General features: G+C 55.2%; 1 protein-coding gene across 1 annotated transcript in view; it reads left to right on the forward strand.

Moving 5' to 3' along the window:
* The window catches only part of NIBAN2 (niban apoptosis regulator 2), a 63130-nt gene extending 41496 nt beyond the window's left edge, over positions 1-21634 (forward strand). The window contains exons 4-14 of the mRNA XM_005582168.5: positions 1915-2020; positions 3208-3375; positions 9637-9752; positions 10364-10468; positions 10561-10723; positions 16702-16889; positions 17847-18002; positions 18445-18561; positions 18790-18897; positions 19010-19121; positions 19547-21634. Coding sequence (XP_005582225.3) covers positions 1915-2020; positions 3208-3375; positions 9637-9752; positions 10364-10468; positions 10561-10723; positions 16702-16889; positions 17847-18002; positions 18445-18561; positions 18790-18897; positions 19010-19121; positions 19547-20133 — 1926 coding nt within the window. The 3' untranslated portion in view covers positions 20134-21634. The remainder of the gene's footprint in view (positions 1-1914; positions 2021-3207; positions 3376-9636; positions 9753-10363; positions 10469-10560; positions 10724-16701; positions 16890-17846; positions 18003-18444; positions 18562-18789; positions 18898-19009; positions 19122-19546) is intronic.
* The last annotated feature ends 535 nt before the right edge of the window (positions 21635-22169 follow it).

Below are 22169 nucleotides of genomic sequence, written 5' to 3' on the forward strand. Positions count from 1 at the left end.
AGGGCCAGAGCACAACCTCCGCCCCTCCCCTCCCCCAAACCGTGGGCTGCCCTGGGTGCCCTCTCCAGATGGCAGCTCATTCTTCATCTCGGGAATATCGCTGACTCCTTCTGTCCCTTATAACCAACTGTCACTCACTCCTCCCCATCCCTCCTAATCTCTCTACAGTCCCTCTGGCTCCAGGGCGTTCCTCCTGCCACCTCCTTCCTCACTGGGCTTCCTGCCTCTCCTCCGACCCCTCCCATCCTCATAGGCACAGTGAGCTGTTAGAGGCACAATCTGGCCATTCCTTGCCCCGGCTTGCCCCTGCCCTACGGTGGGTAGGTGTCCAAGAAGGACATCCTATGGGAGCATTGTGCCTTATCTTTTCCCCGAGCCCTTGGGGAAGCCCTACCTGGTTGAGCCACAGACCTGATTTCTTCAATTGTTCATTTCTCCAGAGCAGCCAGAAGGACAGGCCTGTGCCCTGTATTTCAGGGAAGATCAATGTGACAGCAACATAAAGTCAAGAACAACCTCGTGCCCCAGAGTAGTGGTTCTCAACTGGTAGCACGTCCGAATCACCTGAAGGGCTTGCTGAAAGATGCGTTGCTGGGCTTTCCTCCAGAGTTTGGATCAGGTCTGGGGTGGAGCTAAGATTTGCATTTCTTTTTTTTTTTTTTTTGAGATGAAGTCTAGCTCTGTCACCAGGCTGGAGCGCAGTGGCGTCATCTTGGCTCCCTGCAACCTCCACCTCCCTGGTTCAAGTGATTCTCCTGCCTCAGCCTCCCGAGTAGCTGGGACTACAGGCGTGCACCACCATGCGCAGCTAATTTTTGTATTTTTAGTAGAGACTGGGTTTTACCATGTTGGCCAGGATGGTCTTGATCTCCTGACCTCATGATCTGCCCTCCTCAGCCTCCCAAAGTGCTGGGATTACAGGCGTGAGCCACCGTGCCCGGCCTGTAAAGATTTGCATTTCTAATAAATTCTAGGGTGGTGTTGAATATCAGCGACCATGTTTTGCAAATCAGCACCCTACAGTTCCTGAGCTACTTTCAGAAACTGTGTTGTATAGTGATACCTAGTGGCAGGGAGTAGCATGGTAGCCCTGCTGTATGAGCTATTCCATCAGAACTGCTTTCCCCACTGCTACTGGTATAAGTTTCTAGACCTAATTCTCCTCTAGAGGACACTTGTGTGGTGCTCAGAACCTAGGAAGTTGGTGGGGGTAGTTCAGGGTAATGGTCAAATACCCCAGGCTCCGGAGACAGATAGCCCTCGTTCATGTCCTAGGTCTGCTACTTCCCAGCTGTATGAAGTTGTGTTGTGGGTGATCCACCTTTTGGATTGGGAAAATTCTGTGAAGTGAAGCATGCAATACCCTTAGCACAGGGCCTGATATGTAAGAAATGCTCAACTAGTGGAGCTGCTGGGAACAGAGGTAATAGCAGCAGTAGCAACAGTAAGAACCACCACCTCGACCAAGCTTGCTGAGTCCTTGTGGTGTACCAGGCACTGCAGATTATCTCACTCGATCCTCACATGGCTCTGTGAGGCAGGAATGGTTATTACCCTGGTTTTGTTTTTATTTTAAAATGTTTTCCCCATCCTGAATATTCTTGATTCCCTGGTCTTATAGATGAAGAAGCTGAAGCTTAGGCATTTAAGGAACTTTATCCTCAGCATCACACAGACACTACCCAGTGAAGCCAGGAATTGAGCCCAGAGCCAGGGTCTAGGTTGCTATGGATGCCACACTGCTCCAGTCACCATGACAGTGACATTCTCCCCTCTGTTCCTCTCTTGCCTCCTCTTCTTCCTTCCCCTCTCCTCCCCACTTTGGGCCACACTGAGTAGGGCCTTGAAGCCAGGTGGGATTTGGGCTTGGCCACACCCTTAACCCTCAGGGACCATCTCTCTTGCCTCCCTCAGGCCTATGAGCGGCAGGTCCCACCACGAGCTGTCATCAACAGTGCAGGCTACAAAATCCTCACTTCTGTGGACCAATACCTGGAGCTCATTGGCAACTCCTTACCAGGTAAAGGAGCACCCACCCCAGGCCACGATGCCCTGCACAGGCCTCTGGAGCTGGCCAGGGTAGGGGTGGCCCTGAGCCCATTGTTTTCAGCCCCACGTTTGCAGAGAGACCAGCTAGGCTTAGAGCTGTGGATGGGGACCTCGCTGTCTGCCTTTCCCCTCTCCCTAAATCCTTGAGAACCTCCTGGGAGATGTTCAGTGACCTTCCCTCATAAACCTGTGGGTCAGCACTGTGTTAGTCAGGAGTTACTCTTTTTGGCATCCTGCTTTTGCTTCACTTTGGCTGAAATTCCCTAGAAGCCTTACGGAAACAACATTGGCCTCTCTGATGATCCCTGGGAACTAGAGGGCAGGGGACATGCCCGCCTGGGGGCAGGTTGTGCCCCAGGGACTTGAGAGTAGAGTCATGCCTCCATTCTGTGGTGATGGAGGGCTTGGGTGAGCAGCATTCCTGGATTCCAGTGTGACTCTGGCTTTGTTTCACTGTGTCTGCTCGGGCGAGTCACTCCTCCCTCTGAATCTCAGCCTCTTCAGCATCTACAAAGCACAGGCACTAAGAGGACTGCCCTCAGGGTGTTGTGTGGACCCTGAAGGGGCTATGTGCCCAGTACAGGCCAACCCAGAGCCAGGACAGAAAGAAGAACTGTTATTGTCATATCATTAACAACAGCGGCAGGGTCAAACCCAGGACCAGTTATCTCGCTGGATCTTACATATCCTTGAGAATGAAATTGAAGGAGGGAAAAATTCCTTTTGCTGTATTTTGTTCCTCCCCACATGCCTCCCTCCCCATGTGGACACTTAAGCCACACTTTGGCCTCCACAGCCGAAATTTGAAGGGAAACCCAATAAGGTAGTGTTTGACTCTTGAACCTGAGAGCTCTGATCTTGTGTTGTTTTTGCTTTACACAGTTTAAAACCTAACCCAAGACTGGAGTGGATGTGCCTTATTACCCACTCTAAGAAATGAGTCTACACAGATGCTGGACTCAGGCTTTGGGCTGAGGAGGACACAGCCAGAAAGAAGGCTGCTCCCATCCCCCTGGCTTGCTGGTCACCCTGGGACAGGCCGGCCTTCTCTGGGCCTGAGCCTGACCTCAGAGCTGATGCCAAGGGATCAGTTCTCTGCCATCCTCTGGTGGAGGGCAACCACAGAGGGCAGCTGCTCAGTGGGCACTGTTTCCACAGGGACCATGGCAAAGTCGGGCAGTGCCCCCATCCTCAAGTGCCCCACACAGTTCCCGCTCATCCTCTGGCATCCTTATGCGCGTCACTACTACTTCTGCATGATGACGGAAGCCGAGCAGGACAAGTGGCAGGCTGTGCTGCAGGACTGCATCCGGCACTGCAACAATGGTGAGCGGCCTGTGGGTGCAGGGGCGGTGGGAGGGAGAGGCAGGACCTGGGTTATTGCTGAATGGTGACACCTAGTGGCTGAGTATGGTGTGGCAACCCTGCTCTACCAGCTGTTCTAATTTCCCTTCTGCGGTTATAAGAAACCATGTAATACCACCCTTAATCTTCTTCCTTGATCAAAACAGTTTTGTGCTGCTCAGGAAAAAGGTAGGAAATTATTCACAGAGCCGTGTGGTTGTTGAGCCCTTGGACCCTGAGTCACAAAGTCACAATCCTGATTCTCCCATTTTCCAGCTATGTGACCTTAGGGAACTGATTTACCTCTTGGAGCCTCTGTAAAGTGGGGATAATGCCTTGTGTGTCTTAGGGGGTTTATGAGGATTCACAGAGTCTACCTCATGCTTGATAAAGATTTTTGTTGTTGTTATTATTATTATTATTATTTTACCACCAACCTGCAGGGTGATTTGGAAACTTCACTGCCTCCCTCAAGGCCTCATTGTTCTCATCTGTAAACTTATGGGGTGACTCTTCCAGCTCACTCATTTATTCAACAAATGTTTTTAGTATCTACTCTGAGGAGGCCTGGATTTAAGCACTGGAGGTGCAACAAGGGAGCAAGAAATATTCCATGCCCTCCTACGATTGGCAGTCTGGTAGGGGAGACAGATGATAGACAGATGAGGATGCCGGGGCAATGGCTTACGGCTGTGCTGGGTACTGGGTGGAGCCACCCTGGGAGCTGTGAGGGTGTGTGTGTGTGTGTTGAGGGAGGGGTTGATCAGGGCAGGCTCCCTTGAGGAGGTTATGGTTCAGCTTCAGCTGAGACCTGAAGGAGAAGTCCCAGACCTGAAGGAGGAGATGCAGCAGTGCCAGGTCACATAGAGGAGAGGGGAGGAGTGTTCACATCCTGCATAGAGGAGAGGGGAGGAGTGTTCCAGGCAGAGGTAGGCAGCCAGCATGAAGGGAGACCCACAGATGGTAGGGGTAGGCTGGGAGGAGGAACTGCGCGAGGCCCTGAAGCGGGGAGGGGTGACCTGAAATGGGGCTGGAGGGGGGCTTCTGGGGTCAGGTCTGGAAGAGCCTTGAAGGCCTCTAAGGAATTTGATCAGAAGAGCTGAGGATGGTCTTCCAAGGAGAGAGGGGTCCCTGGGGGTCTTTCTGCTCCTGGGGAAGGAATAACCCAGTCCTGGACACTGAACTGCTTCCTGGTGATCTGGCCTGAGGGAAGTTCCTGCCCCTGCTCCACCCTTGGGCGCAGTGCCACATGGTGCAGAGGTGGAAGTTTGCAGGGGACAGAGTGGGCGCCAGTGGCCTCTGGGCTGCTACCGCGGGACTCAGCTCACCCCACCCCTCCTGCCCGCCTCTCCAGAGCCACCTCTGCCCTGTCTGGAATCTGCCAAGCAGGAGGAACCAGGTCTTCAGTCAGGCCAGCCCCTGCCACCTGGGCCCAGCTGCCCACAAAGGGCCTCCTGTTCCCAGGACCCGGGAACTGTGGGCTGGGACTGGGTGGAGGCACTCAAGGCTCTGGCTGCCTGGCCCAGGGCCTCCTGCCTCCCCAGCCCCTGGCCTGGCGCCATCTCTCCAGGTTTCCAAGGCTAACAGCTGACCTGGCCTGGCAGGGTGGGTGACCTGGGCCAGATAGGGAAGGGGGTGGGCACAGAACAAGGTTGGGAAGGGCCACCTCAGTCCCCCATCTGTGCAGTGGGGATGATGATAAGCTTGAGCTCGAGAGATGATTGGGAAGAGCTGGTCTGGGTGGGGCACTTGGCCGTGAGCCTGGCACACACAGTGAGCACTTGGTGGGGAGGCCATGGGGGAGTTCTTGGGTCTAGGGTGCAGTGGACCGGAGGGAGGCCCAAGAGAGCTGCTGGGCCAAGGAATGAAGAGGTGTCCTGTGCCAGGAAGGTGTCCTGCCGAGTGGCCCCTTCTCCCCGGGGCGGGAGCTGACGAGGCTGGTTTCAGGCCTTCCTTCCACCCCACGGACTGTGAGAAAGTTCTCTGCTTCCTCCGTCTTGGAGGCTGGGCTTGGAATTTGTGGAGCCTGGAATTGCTCACTCCAGGGGCTGCCAGGAAGTGGGGGCTGGGGGGAAGGAGGCCAAGCTGGGCGGACACCAGCGGTCCCAGGGACCCCTTCACATCCTGCATTCCTGGAGCAGCTGGGGGTGGCAGGAGGCAGCTGGGGCACTGGCTGTGCTGGGTCCTCCGTGCTGGCCTGGGATGCAGAGGTCAAGGCTCCTTCCTGTCTGACCGTGGTCCCTCCCCCTCTGTCTGCTGCCTGGGAGTGAGGAATGCAGTTTCCTTTCTTGGAAGGTCTCCAGGTCTGGCTGGAGTCCGCTGGTCCTGGGTTCAGGCCCCGCTCTGCCATCCACTAGCTGAGTGGCCTTGAGCAGTAACTGCCTCTCTGAGCCTCCGTTCTTTCCCTGGGAAAAGTAGGGCACAGTGAGCTGAGGATTCAACGAGCTGATGTGTGTGCAGCCTCAGCCAGGCCTGGGGCCTCAGTTTCCCAAGACTGCCATAACAAATACCACAGACCGGGCAGCTACACAGCAGAAATCTGTTCTCTCCCAACTGGAGGTCTGAGTCGAGGTCAAGGTGTCAGCAGGGCTGGTTTCTCCGAGACCTCTCTCCTTGGCTGGTGGCCAGCTGCCTTCTCCGAGTCCTCACAGGGTCATTTCTCTGTGTGCCTGTGTTTTCTCTTCTCAAGAAGAAATGTACTTTTCCTTTTTTTTTTTCTTTTTTGAGACAGAGTCTTGCTCTGTCGCCCAGGCTGGAGTGCAATGGCACGATCTCGGCTCACTGCAGCCTCCGCCTCCCAGGTTCAAGTGATTCTCCTGCCTCAGCCTCCCGAGTAGCTGGGACTACAGGCGCCTGCCACCACACCCAGCTAATGTTTTTGTTTGTTTTTTTTTTTTTTTTTTGAGACGGAGTCTCGCTCTGTCGCCCAGGCTGGAGTGCAGTGGCGCAATCTCGGCTCACTGCAAGCTCCGCCTCCCGGGTTCACGCCATTCTCCTGCCTCAGCCTCCCGAGTAGCTGGGACTACAGGCGCCCGCCCCTGCGCCTGGCTAATTTTTTCTATTTTTAGTAGAGACGGGGTTTCACCATGGTCTAGATCTCCTGACCTTGTGATCCGCCCACCTCGGCCTCCCAAAGTGCTGGGATTACAGGCGTGAGCCACCACGCCCGGCCCCAGCTAATGTTTTTATAGCCAGAATGGTCTTGATCTCTTGACCTCGTGATCTGCCCACCTCGGCCTTCCAAAGTGCTGGGATTACAGGTGTGAGCCACCACGCCCAGCCAAGTGTACTTTTTTTTTGAGACAGAGTCTCGCTCTGTCGCCCAGGCTGGAGTGCAGTGGCGCATCTCGGCTCACTGCAAGCTCCGCCTCCCGGGTTCACGCCATTCTTCTGCCTCAGCCTCTCAAGTAGCTGGGACTACAGGCGCCCGCCACGGCACCCAGCTAATTTTTTGTATTTTTAGTAGAGACGGGATTTCACCGTGTGTTAGCCAGGGTGGTATTGATCTCCTGACCTCGTGATCCACCTACTTCAGCCTCCCAAAGTGCTGGGATTACAGGCGTGAGCCACCGCACCCGGCCAATGTACTATTCTTTTAAAGGCACTAGTTGTGTTGGATTTGGTCCCATCCTCATCCCCTCCATTTAACTTACTTCTTTAAGACCCTGGGACCAAGGGCGAGTGTGGTGGCTCAGGCCTGTAATCCTAGCACTTTGGGAGGCTGAGGTATGTGGATCTCTTGAGGTCAAGAGTTCGAGACCAACCTGGCCAACATAGTGAAACCCCATCTCTACTAAAAATACAAAAATTAGCCGGACATGGTGGCGGGAGCCTGTAATCCCAGCTACTCAGGAGCCTGAGGCAGGAGAATCACTTGAACCTGGGAGGCAGAGGCTGCAGTGAGCCAAGATTGCACCCCTGAACTCCAGCCTGGGTGACAGAGTGAGGCTCTTCTCAGAAAAAAAAAAAGACACTGGGTCCAAATACAATCATGTTCTGGGGTACTGGGGGTTAGGACTCCAGCATATGAATTTGGGGGTGTGGAGACACACTTCAGCCCCTAAGACCTGGGCTCATGGGAAGAGCTCAGGAGGGGTGACCCTGAAACTTGTCACACTTGGAGGCTGGGTGAGTCCCAAATGTCGGGGCTGGCTGGGCTCCCTCCCGCTGTCCTGGCCCTCCGCCTTACCTTCTCGCCATCTGGAAAGCAACCCCTGCCTGCACACCTGGCTTGGTACGTGCAGGATGAAAATTCTCTCTCCCTGTGGGAGAGCCAGCAGGTAACACACTGTCCAGCTTTTCCAGTCAAAACTTGGTTTCTAGGAACCATGCCCTTCTGAGCGGTGGGTGGGGCGTCTGGGGCACCTCCTCCCCTGGCCCAGGTGAGCAGCCCCCACCCAGGGCTCTGCATGCTGCTCCGGCTGGAACATCCCTGCCCTGCTCCTGTCACTCCTGCCTGACTTCAGGTCCCTGAAATGCAGGAGTGAGACTCCCACAGGCCCCCGTCCCCGTCCAGGCAGCTGTGCTGTAGGGATGAGGGCCGGACCTCCCCCTGCTCACTCCCTCCCGGCTCTGACAGGCAGTGATTTCTGTGGTCAGCTGGGTGTGGGGAGGGGAGGGACCCAGAGAGGGGCTTTTTCTCTGCCGGTGGTGACTCAACCTGTAGTCATGGCAGTGGGAGCCTTGGGTTTCTGATGCACAGGCTTCCGTTTCCCCTTCCTGGGCTCTGGGGATGCGGCGGCCAGAGGCATGCGGCCGGGGGCGGGGCCTGCCTGCTGCCTGGCTCGGCAGTGTTTAACCACCTTCTTACCCCAAGTCAGATTTTGCAACTTCCTGCCAGTTGCCTCCTCGGCATTGAATCGGGAGGTCCATGCCTCACTCGGGTTCACCTCACTGGCGTTTGGGTTGCTGACAGCACCAACAATGACAAAAATTCAGAAATGGTGCTTTTCTAGCTGTTATTAATAGTAAATCCTTCCATTCTTTTTTCTTTTTTTTTCTTTTTTTTGAGGCAGAGTCTCACTGTGTCGCCCAGGCTAGAGTGCAGTGGTGCAATCTCGGCTCACTGCAACCTCTGCCTCCTGGGTTCAAGCAATTCTTCAGTGGCAACCTCCCGAGTAGCTGGGATTACAGGCGCCTGCCACCACCTCCAGCTAATTTTTGTATTTTTAGTAGAGATGGGGTTTCGCCATTGGCCAGGCTGGTCTCGAACTCCTGACCTCAAGTGATTCCCCCACCTCAGCTTCCCAAAGTACTGGGATTGCAGGCGTGAGCCACCGCACCCGGCTTCCTTCTTTAACAAAGTTATTCAAGCATCTGTGCCAGGTACTGACCTGGACTCAGTGGTGAACAGGACAGAGGGACAGACCCTGGGCCCAGGGGGGCAGCCAGCTGGCTCCTCAGTTATTGATAAAAAGTGTGGCGCAGGGCAGTGCTGGGCCCTGATCTCCTGTCTCTACACTGTGGCCCTGAGAGCCCCGCAATGGACCTGTGAGACCATTGTTCCCATTGTTCGAAAGATGAAACAGGCTGTTTTGGGTTCAGTGATCTAGAACCAGGCTCGGCAACCTATGGCCTATGGGCCCAGATCAGCCAATGGCCTGTTTCTGTCAACAAAGTTTACTGGAGCAGAGGCTTGCTCGTTTGTTTCTGGATGGTCCGTGGCTGTTTTTGTGCTGTGACTGTAGAGGCGAGCGTTGCGGGAGGGGTTTTATGGCCTGCAGGGCTGAGAATATCTATAGCCTAGCCTGTTCCAGGCAAAGTTCGAAGGGCCCTGATCCAGCAGTCAGGGAGGAACCGGGGCTAGAACAAGGGTCTCTGGGTGCCTCTAGGGCCATTCTGGGTGGCTGCTCATGGGACGGGAGCTTCTAGTCCTGGCTCTGCCACTCCCTTCCCTGTGACCCTGGGTCCGTGGCCTGGCCTCCAACCGGTTGTCTCTTCATCTGTAAAGCAATAAGGCGAATGATAGTGCCCAGGTCTTGGGGTGGTTGGGAGGATTTCAGGAGCTAAAGAGGCACGGGGGGCTGTCTCATCGCTGTTGGTGGTGGGTCATGACTGCTCTTGTCTGTCAGATACAACCACGACTGCTCTAATGACGAGGGAAGTGGGGGTCCCAGCTGCCCCTCCTGAGGTGCATGCTGTGTGTGTGCGGAGGTGGGGGGGTTCTGGTCAGTTGTCAGTTGGTCTTGGTAGAGGCCACTGGGCCATCTGCTGACCTCCTCTCCCCCTCTGTCTCCTGGGCAGGAATCCCTGAGGACTCCAAGGTGGAGGGCCCCGCATTCACAGATGCCATCCGCATGTACCGACAGTCCAAGGAGCTGTACGGCACCTGGGAGATGCTGTGTGGGAACGAGGTGCAGGTGAGGCCAGACGGGCTGGTAGGGAAACCTCAGAAGTCACCCGAGGACCCAGTGGGGGTGGGGGGGGGCACAGGGCTGAGTAGAGAGATGAGGCTCTGGGGTGCTGCTGGTTTGGAAGGAGACGACATGCTCAGGTTTGGACAATTGCAGGGGCCGGTGCTGGTGGAGATACTCACTGTTTTATTCATCACTTACTGGGCATCTGAGTGCCTGGACGGGGCGCTGGGGTGCAGCTGGGAACAATGTGGACACATCCCTGGCCCTCAGGGAGCTCTCTGTCTAGCAGGAGAAACAGACATTTGGCAAATAAATGTACACTTCCATGTGCAGGCAAAGCAGGGAAAGAGTGTGGTAATCCAGGTAGGGAAGGCAGCCTGTGCAAAGGCCCTGGGGCTGGCCCCTGAGTCTGAGGATCCTACAGGATGCCCAGGCAGATCGGTTGGGACCTGTGGCGATGAAGCTCAGGAGAGAGGGCAGTGGGGACGGTGAAGCAATGGGCCAGTCGTGGAGGAGGTGGGGGCTGGAGCGGCCCGGCGTGTGGGAATGCGGAGAGAAACAGGCCATCTGAGCGCTCTCCAGCCCCTGGCCTGGCTTGTGCCTCCTCAACCTAGATCCTGAGCAACCTGGTGATGGAGGAGCTAGGCCCTGAGCTGAAGGCAGAGCTTGGCCCGCGGCTGAAGGGGAAACCGCAGGAGCGGCAGCGGCAATGGATCCAGGTGGGTAGGCCTGGGGCCCTGGAGCGGGGACGGCACCGGCAGCTGGCATGGTGCCCTCAGCCCTGGTGCCAATGCAGCTGCTCTGCCCACAGATCTCAGACGCCGTGTACCGCATGGTGTACGAGCAGGCCAAGGCGCGCTTCGAGGAGGTGCTGTCCAAGGTGCAGCAGATGCGGCCGGCCATGCAGGCTGTCATCCGAACCGACATGGACCAAATCATCACCTCCAAGGAGCACCTTGCCAGCAAGATCCGAGGTAGGCGGCCACCCCCATGCCCGACGGGCCCTCCAGGGCCCAAGGTGGACTTTCTTTTTATTTCGTGACCCATGTAAATTTCACAGCAGTGACTTGCTCAGTGATCATTTGTAAGAATTGGAGTCAAATCTGCACGGTGGTACTCCAGTCCCTGTGAGTTGTTCTGTGGCTATGATTTCTATAAACCCAGATCTTAAAGAGAAAAATTTTTGTTCAGGAGGTTCAAGCCTTCTTTTCATCTCTGACTCATCACAGATTTACCATGTGTCATTTTAAAGGACATTTACTTTCAGCAAGTGTAGCTTTCCTGGGTCGGTTTATTCTGTGTCACCCAGGCTGGAGTGCAGTGGTGCGATCTCCACTCACCACAACCTCCGCCTTCTGGGTTCAAGCAATTCTCCTGCCTCAGCCTCCTGAGTAGCTGGGATTACAGGCACACGCACGCCACCATGTCTGGCTAATTTTTGTACTTTTAGTAGTGATGGGGTTTCACCATGTTGGCCAGGCTGATCTCGAACTCCTGACCTCGTAATCTGCCCGCCTTGGCCTCCCAAAGTGCAGGGATTACAGGCGTGAGCCACCGCACCCGGCCTGTCCTCCTTTCTCTTCCCAGCTAGATGGGATCCTTTCACCGGCGCAGTCCCCATAGCACATCTGCAGAGCGCAGTTTTAGCAACTGTCATTTCCCCATGAGGCATTCTTTTAATTTAATTTAATTTAATTTAATTTAATTTAATTTGTTTTATTTTATTTTATTTGAGACAGCGTCTCACTCTGTCGCCCAGGCTGCGGTGCAATGGCATGACCTCAGCTCACTGCAGTCTCTACCTCCCGGGCTTAAACCATCCTCCCACTTTAGCCCCCCAAGTAGCTGGGACTTACAGGCACATGCCACCACGCCCAGCACATTTTTGTATTTTTTGTAGAGACAGGGTTTTGCCATGTTGCCCAGGCTGGTATCAAACTCCTGAGCTCAAGCAATCCCACCTTGGCCTCCCAAAGTGCTAGGATTACAGGTGTGAGCGACTGTGCCCAGCCCTTTTTATCATTGTTATTATTATCATTTTGACAAGCAGTCTTGCTCTGTTGCCCAGGCTAGAGCACAGGGGCACAATCTCGGCTCACTGCAACCTCGTTTCCCCGGTTCAAGCAGTTCTCCTGCCTCAGCCCTGCAAGTAGCTGGGATTACAGGCACCCGCCACTACGCCCGGCTAATTTTTGTATTTTTATTAGAGACAGGGTTTTGCCATGTTGGCCAGGCTGGTCTCGAACTCCTAACCTCAGGTGATCCACCTGCCTTGGCCTCCCAAAGTGCTGGGATTACAGGTGTGAGCCACTAGGCCCGGCCTGTTTTTTTAAGAGACACAGTCTCGCTCTGTCTTCCAGGTGGAGAGCAGTGGTGCAATCATGGTTCACTGTAGCCTCGACCTCCTGAGCTCAAGTAATCTTCCCACCTCAACCTCCTGCGTAGCTGGGACTACAGGTGCATGCCACCACGCCTGGCTAATTTTTAAATTGTTTGTAGAGAAGGGTCTTGGGTGGGCAAAACTGTCTCTTTTTAAAATTTTTTAAAGAGAGAGAGAGAAGGCGGGGTGGGGGGGTCTTACTGTGTTGCCCAGGCTGGTCTCAAACTCCTGGCCTCAGACAATCCTCCTGCCTCAGCCTCCTGCAGCACTGGGATTAGAGGCAGGAGCGGCTGCACCCGGCCTCCTGTGGGTTCTTGTTTACTACCCAGACCCTGAGTATTGGTTGAGAGCTGGATAGGACACAGACTTGACATTTCTTGTGAAACAAAGAACATTAGCTGGGCTGGGATGGGGGTGAAAATGCTGTGGTCAGAATGTTCTGGAGATGGTCCCCACCCACAAGGAAGAAGCCTTTTACATAATTATGCAGAGCCAGCCAACCGTTCCAGAGAGGATCGCCCCGTGTTTGTAAAAGCAGAGGCTCATTAAATCTACTAATGTAGTTTTCGTTGCTGTTGTTCTTTGTTCAAACGAAGAAGCAAGACCCACCCCAAAGGCGTTTTTTTGTCTATTTCTAGCTTAGCGGAACACTGCTGACACCTCTGGGCTGGCAGTTTTCTTATTTATTTTCAAGTTTAATTTTTGTGGGTACACAGTAGGTGTGCATATTTATGGGGTACATGAGATGTTTTGATCAGGCATGCAATGTGTAATAATCGCGTCCTGGAGAATGGAATATCCATCCCCTCAAGCATTTATCCTTTGTGTTACAAACAACCCAAGTATATTCATTTAGTTTAGTGGGTTTTTTTTGACACTGAGCCCCACTCTTGTTGCCCAGGCTGGAGTGCAGTGCTGTGATCCCGGCTCACTGCCACGCCTGCCTCCCAGGCTCAAGCGATTCTTCTGCCTCAGCCTCCCGAGTAGCTGGGATTACAGGCGCACGCCACCACGCCCAGCTAATTTTTGTCTTTTTAGTAGAGATGGAATTTCAACATGTTGGCCAGGCTGGTCTCAAACTCCTGACCTCAGGTGATCTTCCCTCCCCGGCCTCCCAAAGTGCTGGGATTACAGGTATGAGCCATCGCACCTGTGCAGCCTCTTTTGGTTATTTTTAAGTGTACAATTAAATTATTATTGATTATAGTCACCCTGTTGTGCTATCAAATACTAGGGTTTACTCATTCTGTAACCAGAAAGGGGTCCCGATCCAGACCCCGAGAGAGGGTTCTTGGATCTTTTTTTTTTTGAGGCGGAGTCTCACTCTGTCGTCCAGGCTGGAGTGCAGTGGCCGGATCTCAGCTCACTGCAAGCTCTGCCTCCCGGGTTTACGCCATTCTCCTGCCTCAGCCTCCCAAATAGCTGGGACGACAGGCACCCGCCTCCTCGCCCGGCTAGTTTTTTGTATTTTTTTAGTAGAGACAGGGTTTCACCGTGTTAGCCAGGATGGTCTCGATCTCCTGACCTCGTGATCTGCCCGTCTCGGCCTCCCGAAGTGCTGGGATTACAGGCTTGAGCCACCGCGCCCGGCATGTACCGCATTTTCTTTGTGCATTCATCTGTCATGGACACTTAGGTTGCTTCCAAATCTTGGTTATTGTGAACAGAGCCACAACAAACACAGGAGTGCAGATATCTCTGTGATGGGCCGATTTCCTTTCTCTGGGTATATACCCAGCAGCGGGATTGCTGGATCATATGGTAGCTCTATTAGTTTTTTGAGGAACCTCCAAACTGTTCTCCATAGTGGTTGTACTAATTTACATTCCCACTGTGAACCCTGAACATTTGAGACAGGTCTCAGTTAAATTAGAAAGTTGATTTTGCCAAGTTGGGGACAGGTACTCGTGATACAGCCTCAGGAGGTCCTGATGACATGTGCCCAGGGTGGTCAGAGCACAGCTTGGTTTTATGCATTTTAGGGAGAACTGAGACATCAATCAACATATGTAAAATGGGCTGGGTGCAGTGGCTCACGCTGTAATCTCAGCACTTTGGGAGGCCGAGGCGGGTGGATCACTTGAGGTCAGGAGTTCAAGACCAGCCTGGCCAACATGGTGAAACCCATCTCTACTAAAAATACAAAGCTTAGCTGGATGTGGTGGTGCATGCCTATAATCCCAGCTACTTGAGGAGGCTGAGGCATGAGAATCGCTTGAACCCAGGAGGCAGAGGCTGCGGTGAGCCGAGATCAAGCCACTACACTCCAGCCTGGTCAACAGAGTGACACCCTGTCTCAAAAAAAAAAAAAAAAAAAAAAAAGTAAAATGAACATTGGTTTGGTCTGGAAAGATGGGACAACTTGAAGGAAAAGCAGGACAATTCGATGCAGGCACGGGGCTTCCAGGTCATAGGAAGAAAAGAGACAAATAGTTGCATTCTTTTGAGTTGATGATTAGCCTCTCCAAAGGAGGGAAGCAGATATGCATTTATCTCAGTGAGCGGAGGGGTGACTTTGAATAGAACGGGAGGCGGGTTTACTGTAAGCAATTCCCAGCTTGACTTCGTAATTCTGGAGGCCTAAGATATTTTCCTTTCACACCACCAACAGCTTGTGGTGTGGTTCCCTTTTCTCCACATCCTCATCAGCATTTGTTATTGCTTGTCTTTTGGATAAAGCCATTTTAACTGGGGTGATGTGGCATCTCATTGTAGTTTTGATTTGCATTTCTCTGATCAGTGATGTCAAGTACCTTTTCATATGCCTGTTTTGTGTTGAGCACCTTTTCATATGCCTGTTTTGTGTTGAGCACCTTTTCATATGCCTGTTTGCCATTTATATGTCTTCTTTGGGGAAATGTGTATTCAAAGCTTTTGCCCATTTTAATTGGATTACTAGGATTTTTTTCCTATAGACTTGTTTGAGCTCCTTATGCATTCTGATGATTAATCTCTTGTCAGATGGCAGTTTTCTTAGTTTGTTGCCATAATGGTTTCAGAAAGATCAGGGTCCAATCTCAGAATCCCTTGTCATTTTTCCTGCATGGATTCCCATCTTTATCTACTATTTCTCTGGAATCATTCAGCTTGCTAATATTACCCCCAGTGGTTTTCTTCAAAAATAATATTGGCTCACACCTGTAATCCGAGCACTTTGGGAGGCCAAGGCAGGCGGATCATGAAGTCAGGAGATCAAGACCATTCTGGCTAACAACAGTGAAACCCCGTCTCTACTAAAAATACAAAAAATTAGCCGGGTGTGGTGGCGTGCGCCTGTAATCCCAGCTACTCGGGAGGCTGAGGCAGGAGAATGGCATGAACCTGGGAGGTGGAGCTTGCAGTGAGCCAAGATTGCGCCACCGTACTCCAGCCTGGGTGACAGAGCGAGACTCTGTCTCAAAAAAAAAAAAAAAAAAAAAAAAATTATATTGGCCAGGTGCAGGGGCTCATGCCTGTAATCCCAGCACTTGGGAGGCCAAGGCAGGATGATCGCTTGAGCCCAGGGAGTTTGAGACCAGCCTGGATAACACAGTGAGACCCTGCCTCTTAAAATACTACTACTACTACTACTACTACTAAAAGTACTGATGGGGGCCAAGTGCAGTGGGTCACGCCTGTAATCCTAGCACTTTGGGAGGCTAAGGTGGGCGTGTCACCCGAGATTGGGAGTTTGAGACCAGCCTGGCCAATATGGTAAAACCCTGTCTCTACTAAAAATACAAAAAATATTCACTGGGCCTGGTGGTGTGCACCTGTAGTCCCAGCTACTTGGGAGGCTGAGGCATAAGAATCACTTGAACCTGGGAGGCAATGGTTGCAGTGAGCTGAGATTGTGCCATTGCACTCCACACTGGGCGACAGCATGAGACTCTGTCTCAAAAATTAATAATAGTAATAGTATTGATGGGAAGAGAGAGTTGGGAGAGGGCTGAAAAATTACTTTTTGGGCACTGTGCTCACTGCTTGGGTGATGAGATCAATCCTGCCCATACCCATGGAACAAACCTGCAATGTACCCCTTGCATCTAAAATAAAAGTTGAAATAAAAATGATAATACTATTAGGAGGCTGAAGTGGGAGGATTGCTTGAGCCCAGGAGTTTGAGGCTGCAGAGAGCTTTGATTATTCCACTGCACTCCAGCCTGGGCAACAGAGTAAGACCCTGTCTCAAATAAAATAATAACAGGCTGGGCATGGTGGCTCACGCCTGTAATCCCAGCACTTTGGGAGGCTGAGGCGGGTGGATCACGAGGTGAGGAGTTCGAGACCAGCCTGACCAACGTGGTGAAACCCCATCTCTACTAAAAATAAAAAAATTAGCTGGGCGAGGTGGCGAGCGCCTGTAGTCCCAGCTACTCAGGAGGCTGAGGCAGGAGAATCGCTTGAACCCGGGAGGTGGAGGTTGCAGTGAGCTGAGACTGTGCCACTGCACTCCAGCCTGGGTGAACAGAGCAAGACTCCATCTAAAAAAAAAAATAATAGTAATACAGTAGCCTCCAGCACCTGGGCTCTGGGATGACTGAGAGGTGCTCCTTGGGGAGCCCCTGCTGACCTGGCTCCCTCGGGGCACAGCCTTCATCCTCCCCAAGGCCGAGGTGTGTGTGCGAAATCACGTCCAGCCCTACATCCCGTCCATCCTGGAGGCCCTGATGGTGCCCACCAGCCAGGGCTTCACCGAGGTGCGGGACGTCTTCTTCAAGGAGGTCACGGACATGAACCTGAACGTCATCAACGAGGGCGGCATTGACAAGCTGGGCGAGGTGAGGCCGGCACCGGCCCTGGGAGGGGGTCTCCTGAGAGTAGGTCTGGTCTGTCCCAGAGGACCCTGGCTGTGTGACTCGGGGCAGCCGTTCCCCTCCAAAGCCGTCCCTGTAGACGGGGAGGGGCTGCTGGGGACTAGGGACCAAGGCTGTGCGTGAGGCCAGAGCTGTTGGAGTCCTCATGGGGCCTGCAGTTAGAGGAAAGAGGGAACATTAGCTCCTGGCCATCAGCCTTTAGAAACCAAGAATGGTGCTAAAATAGAAAAGAATTTAACAGAGAAGAGAGGGAAGGAGGGAAACAAGGAGGGAAGGAGAGAAGGGGAGAGGGATGGACGGGCTTCGGGTGAACGATGAGATCAATAAGGCAGAATTCACAAGTCACACGCCGTCCACATGGAGACAGCCTTTGCTCTTACTTCAGTTATCTGGCTGTCGGGGTGGATGTCCTTCCACAGTCTCCATCTTGGGGTGGCTGCCTGGAGCCCACGTAGTTGTCAGATCGAATTTATCCTGTATGTTAGTTTCCTCCTTTACACTCTGAAATGGGGAGTCCACAGACCATAATAATCCCAGAATCTGAGACCTGGAGAGGACGTTGGAGAACATGAAAGCTCTCTCCCAACTTTGAAGCTGAGGAAACTGAGGCTCAGAGAGGGTAAATGACTTGCCCAAGGTCACCCAGCCCCTCAGAAGGGATGAGAGCCTTCTCCCAGCACCTAGGCTGCCTCTCCACAGTGCTGTGCCGCTGGACCGTGCCCTCCATGCCTTCAGAGCCTCATGCTTCTGTCCTGGGCGCTACTGGGTTTACCTTTGTGGCCACCACCACCAGGTGGCCATCCCTGGTAGCAGGCGCCAGCCCCAGGGCCTGGACGTTGAGGACCCAGGCAAAGTGTGTGGTTGGGGGGCTGCCTGGCCACAGAGTGGCCCCGCTCAGCCTCCGCGGCCTGCCCCCTGCAGTACATGGAGAAGCTGTCCCGGCTGGCATACCACCCCCTTAAGATGCAGAGCTGCTATGAGAAGATGGAGTCGCTGCGGCTGGACGGGCTGCAGCAGCGATTTGATGTGTCCAGCACGTCTGTGTTCAAGCAGCGAGCCCAGATCCACATGCGGGAGGTAGACCCGAGGCTACGACCCCCACTCCACACCCTGCCCACCGCCTTCCACAGGCCCCCTCGCCCAGGAGGGGTCCCCTCTGCTCTGTCCCGTCATGCCGTAGCCACGCTTGCCTGGCACACTCTTTCCTCCTCTGCTTGGAACATCTGTGCCTCCGCCCACCTGGCTAATTCTGACTCACTTCCCAGGTCTCAGCTTAGAGACCCCTTCCTCCAGGGAGCTCTCCTTGCTCCCCCAGGCCCCTTCCCATGTTTCCTGTTGCCTTGAGGCAGGGACTGGCCTGAGTGTGCAGCGCTGTGAGTGGGAGAATGAGTGAGTGGGCACAGACTGCTCGCCATGCCTCCCTGGCAGGCCTCGGGGTGGGGGGCTGGCTGAGGATGAGGACTCAGGAAGGGGCTGTGGTCACTCTGGGGGCTTCACATGTCTGCGGTGTGCCCCGCAGCAAATGCACAATGCTGTGTATACGTTCGAGACTCTCCTGCACCAGGAGCTGGGGAAGGGGCCCACCAAGGAGGAGCTGTGCAAGTCCATCCAGCGGGTCCTGGAGCGGGTGCTGAAGGTGAGCGGCCCCACGCCCTGCCCCGGACCGTCCTAGGTGAGGCCGAGCCCCAAGCCCCAAGCCCCATCCCCGGCCGCCACCAGGATTGCTGTCCCTGCAAGGAGGCGCCATGGTCCTCTTGTGCGGAGGAGGACTCGGAGGCTTGGGTCAGACCACTGGCCTCGTCCTACCCTCAGGGCCAGTGGAGCCCACTGACCTGCAGGCCCCTGACCCCCTCGTTCCCTGCAGAAATACGACTACGACAGCAGCTCTGTGCGGAAGAGGTTCTTCCGGGAGGCGCTGCTGCAGGTCAGCATCCCTTTCCTGCTCAAGAAGCTGGCCCCTACCTGCAAGTCGGTGAGCGGCCCCCACCTGCTCCAGCCGTTCGGGCCCTAAGTCGGGGGTGGAGCCCACAGACCTCCTCTACCCTTGGCCCTGACCTCTCATCTCTGCCACCCCACCTGGGCAGGAGCTGCCCCGGTTCCAGGAGCTGATCTTCGAGGACTTTGCCAAGTTCATCCTGGTGGAAAACACGTACGAGGAGGTGGTGCTGCAGACCGTCATGAAGGACATCCTGCAGGGTGGGTGCCGTCCCGGGGTGGGGACTGTTGCCAGGAGGATGCTGGGGGGCAGCTGAGAGGTGGTGGCAGCTGAGGGGGTCAGCTAAGGCACAAAGAAAAGGCCAGACTTGCATGTAGGGGCTGGGTGAAGCCCACCGTTGGCTGTGTGGCCCCAGGAGCGGACAGCCTTGCATCTCTGTGCTTTAGTTTCTTCTCGTGTCCTTGGCTTTGCTGGGAGGCTGGGATGAGTGATTAGATGGCATGTGGTCTGGGCCTGGAGTTAGCATCACAGCCTTGCTGCTTTTAGCAATGAGGCCTGGAATAAGTCACATCCCAATCACAGACCCCCATGGTGGGATGAGACGGGTCTCCTTTGAGCAGAGTCCAGCATGGGGGCGGCTGTGGGATCAGTGCTGTGTCCTGACCCTTCGCCTGTGGCCCTGCAGCTGTGAAGGAGGCCGCGGTGCAGAGGAAGCACAACCTGTACCGGGACAGCATGGTCATGCACAACAGCGACCCCAACCTGCACCTGCTGGCCGAGGGCGCCCCCATCGACTGGGGCGAGGAGTACAGCAACAGCGGTGGGGGCGGCAGCCCCAGCCCCAGCACCCCGGAGGCAGCCACCCTCTCGGAAAAGCGACGGCGCGCCAAGCAGGTGGTCTCTGTGGTCCAGGATGAGGAGGCGGGGCTGCCCTTTGAGGCTAGCCCTGAGTCACCGTCACCTGCGTCCCCGGACAGTGTCACTGAGATCCAAGGCCTGCTGGCCCAAGGTCTGCGGGCTGAGAGCCCCCCGCCAGCCAGCCCCCTACCCAACGGGGCACCTGCCGGGGAGACCCCCCAGCCCGAGGCCGCCCCCGAGGCCTCCTCGCCGCCTGCCTCACCCCTCCAGCATCTCCTGCCTGGAAAGGCTGTGGACCTTGGACCCCCCAAGCCCAGCGACCAGGAGACTGGAGAGCAGGTGTCCAGCCCCAGCAGCCACCCCGCCCTCCACACCACCACCGAGGACAGCGCAGGGGTGCAGACTGAGTTCTAGGCCAGTGGGTCCCTGGCTGCTGCACACGGCACGGGCCGCTCCCGTCTGGGCCCAGGCAGGCTTGGCTCTGAGGAGGATACCCTGGTCTGTGTTGTGCCTTGTAGGTGGAGGCGGGGCAGGGCTGTGTGGCACCACCAGGGAGCGGGCCCACCTGAGTCACTTTATTGGGTTCAGTCAACACTTTCTTGCTCCCTGTTTTCTCTTCTGTGGGATGATCTCAGATGCAGGGGCTGGTTTTGGGGGTTTTCCTGCTTGTGCCGAGGGCGGGACACTGCTGGGGGGCTGGAGAGCCCCTCCCTTCCTGTCCTTCTTCTGTGGCCTCCATCCCCTCATGGGTGCTGCCATCCTTCTTGGAGAGAGGGAGGTGAAAGCTGCTGTGAGGCCAGTGGGTTCCCGCCCACTCACCCAGGGGCTGGCTGGGCCAGGACACGAGAAGGGAGCGCAGTGGCCCCCGGCCCTGCTCCTTCCGCAATTAGGGGTGGACCCAGCCTCGCTTTCCCCACTGCTCTGGAGAGAAGGGGAAGGAGGCGGTCTTCAGGCTGGAGCCAGGCTGGGGGTGCTGCGGGGAGGGATGGGATTTAGGGGGTGCCTCCTGGGGTGGGTGGGCCTGGGGTGAAATTAGAGAGGCCCAGAACGTGCAGGTCTGCGGAGCGGAAGTGTCCTGAGTGAAGGAGGAGATCCCCATCCTGGGGGATGCTGGGAGGGAGTGAGTGAGTGAGATGGCTGAGTGAGGGTTATGGGGAGCCTGAGGTTTTATGGTCCTGTGTATCCCCTTCTCCTGGCCCCAGCCTGCCTCCTCCCGCCCGCCTGGTCTCCCTCTGGTCCCCGTCCCTCTGGTGCTTGGAGCGGGAGCGAGGGGTGTAGTGGAGCTGGGTTCTGTCTTCTGTGGGCCACCCTGAGGTCCTCAGTGGTTGTCTGGGGAGCCGGACGGGGATCCTAAGGGGTACAGGGTTGGGGGGCCCTCCCTGAGGGTCTGGGGTCAGGCTAGGGTTTGACCTGTGCTGCCTCTCAGTCACCAAGTCACCTCCCCCTGAAAATCCAGTCCCTCTTTGGATGTCCTTGTGAGTCACTCTGGGCCTGGCTGTCGTCCCTACTTAGCTTCTTGTTCCTGGGACAAAGGTCAAACCAGGATGGGCCCAGGCCTGGCATTCCCCACCCCAGGACCCCCAGACCTCCCCCACGGCTGCTTTGCTGGGGGCAGGGCAGAAATGGACTCCTTCAGGGTCCCCAAGGTGGGGTCCCGTCCCAGCCCTGCATCCTCCGTGCCCTAGACCTGCTCCCCAGAGGAGGGGCCTTGACCCACAGGACGTGTGGTGGTGCCTGGCACTCAGGGACCCCCAGCCCCCCAGCCCTGGTCTCTGGCGCATCTCTTCCCTCTTGTACCGAAGATCTGCGCCTCTAGTGCCTTTTGAGGGGTTCCCGTCATCCCTCTCTGATATTGTATTGAAAATATTATGCACACTGTTCATGCTTCTACTAATCAATAAACGCTTTATTTAAAGCCAGTTGCCTTGAGTGGTGCTGTGGGGGTAGGAGACAGGGAGGCCTGGGCTGGGGACTGTGTCTAGGCCCCCATATGGCTCGGCTTTCTGGGCTTCTCACTTGACTGCGTGCCTCTATGTCCATGATCTGAGTTCTTATTCCATTTTACAGAGGAGGAAACAGGCTCGGCGAGAAGGGACTTGTCCAAGGTGACCTGCTTTCTGGTGGCAGCTCAGGCAGCTTCCTCAGCCAGACCTGTGCCGGGTGCCCCTCAGGCAGCCTTGGGCGATGGTGAGGCCAAGAGGGACGGCAGCAGGCAGCAGCTTCAAGGCCATTCAGGGCCCTGGGGTGCCCACAGCAAGGTGGGCCCAGGCTTGGGCTGGATCCAAACAATGATGCCGGCTCCTTCAACACTCCCAGTCACACACTACTGTTTACCAAGCGCTCACTGTGGGCCAAGCGCTTTGTGTGCGGGAACAGGAGCCTCGAGAGAGCTCTAGAAAGTGGACACTGTCGTCACTACCATTTCACCAATGTGTAAACTGAGGCCTAGG

Source organism: Macaca fascicularis, chromosome 15 (assembly GCF_037993035.2).
Source record: "Macaca fascicularis isolate 582-1 chromosome 15, T2T-MFA8v1.1".
Lineage (NCBI taxonomy): Eukaryota > Metazoa > Chordata > Mammalia > Primates > Cercopithecidae > Macaca > Macaca fascicularis.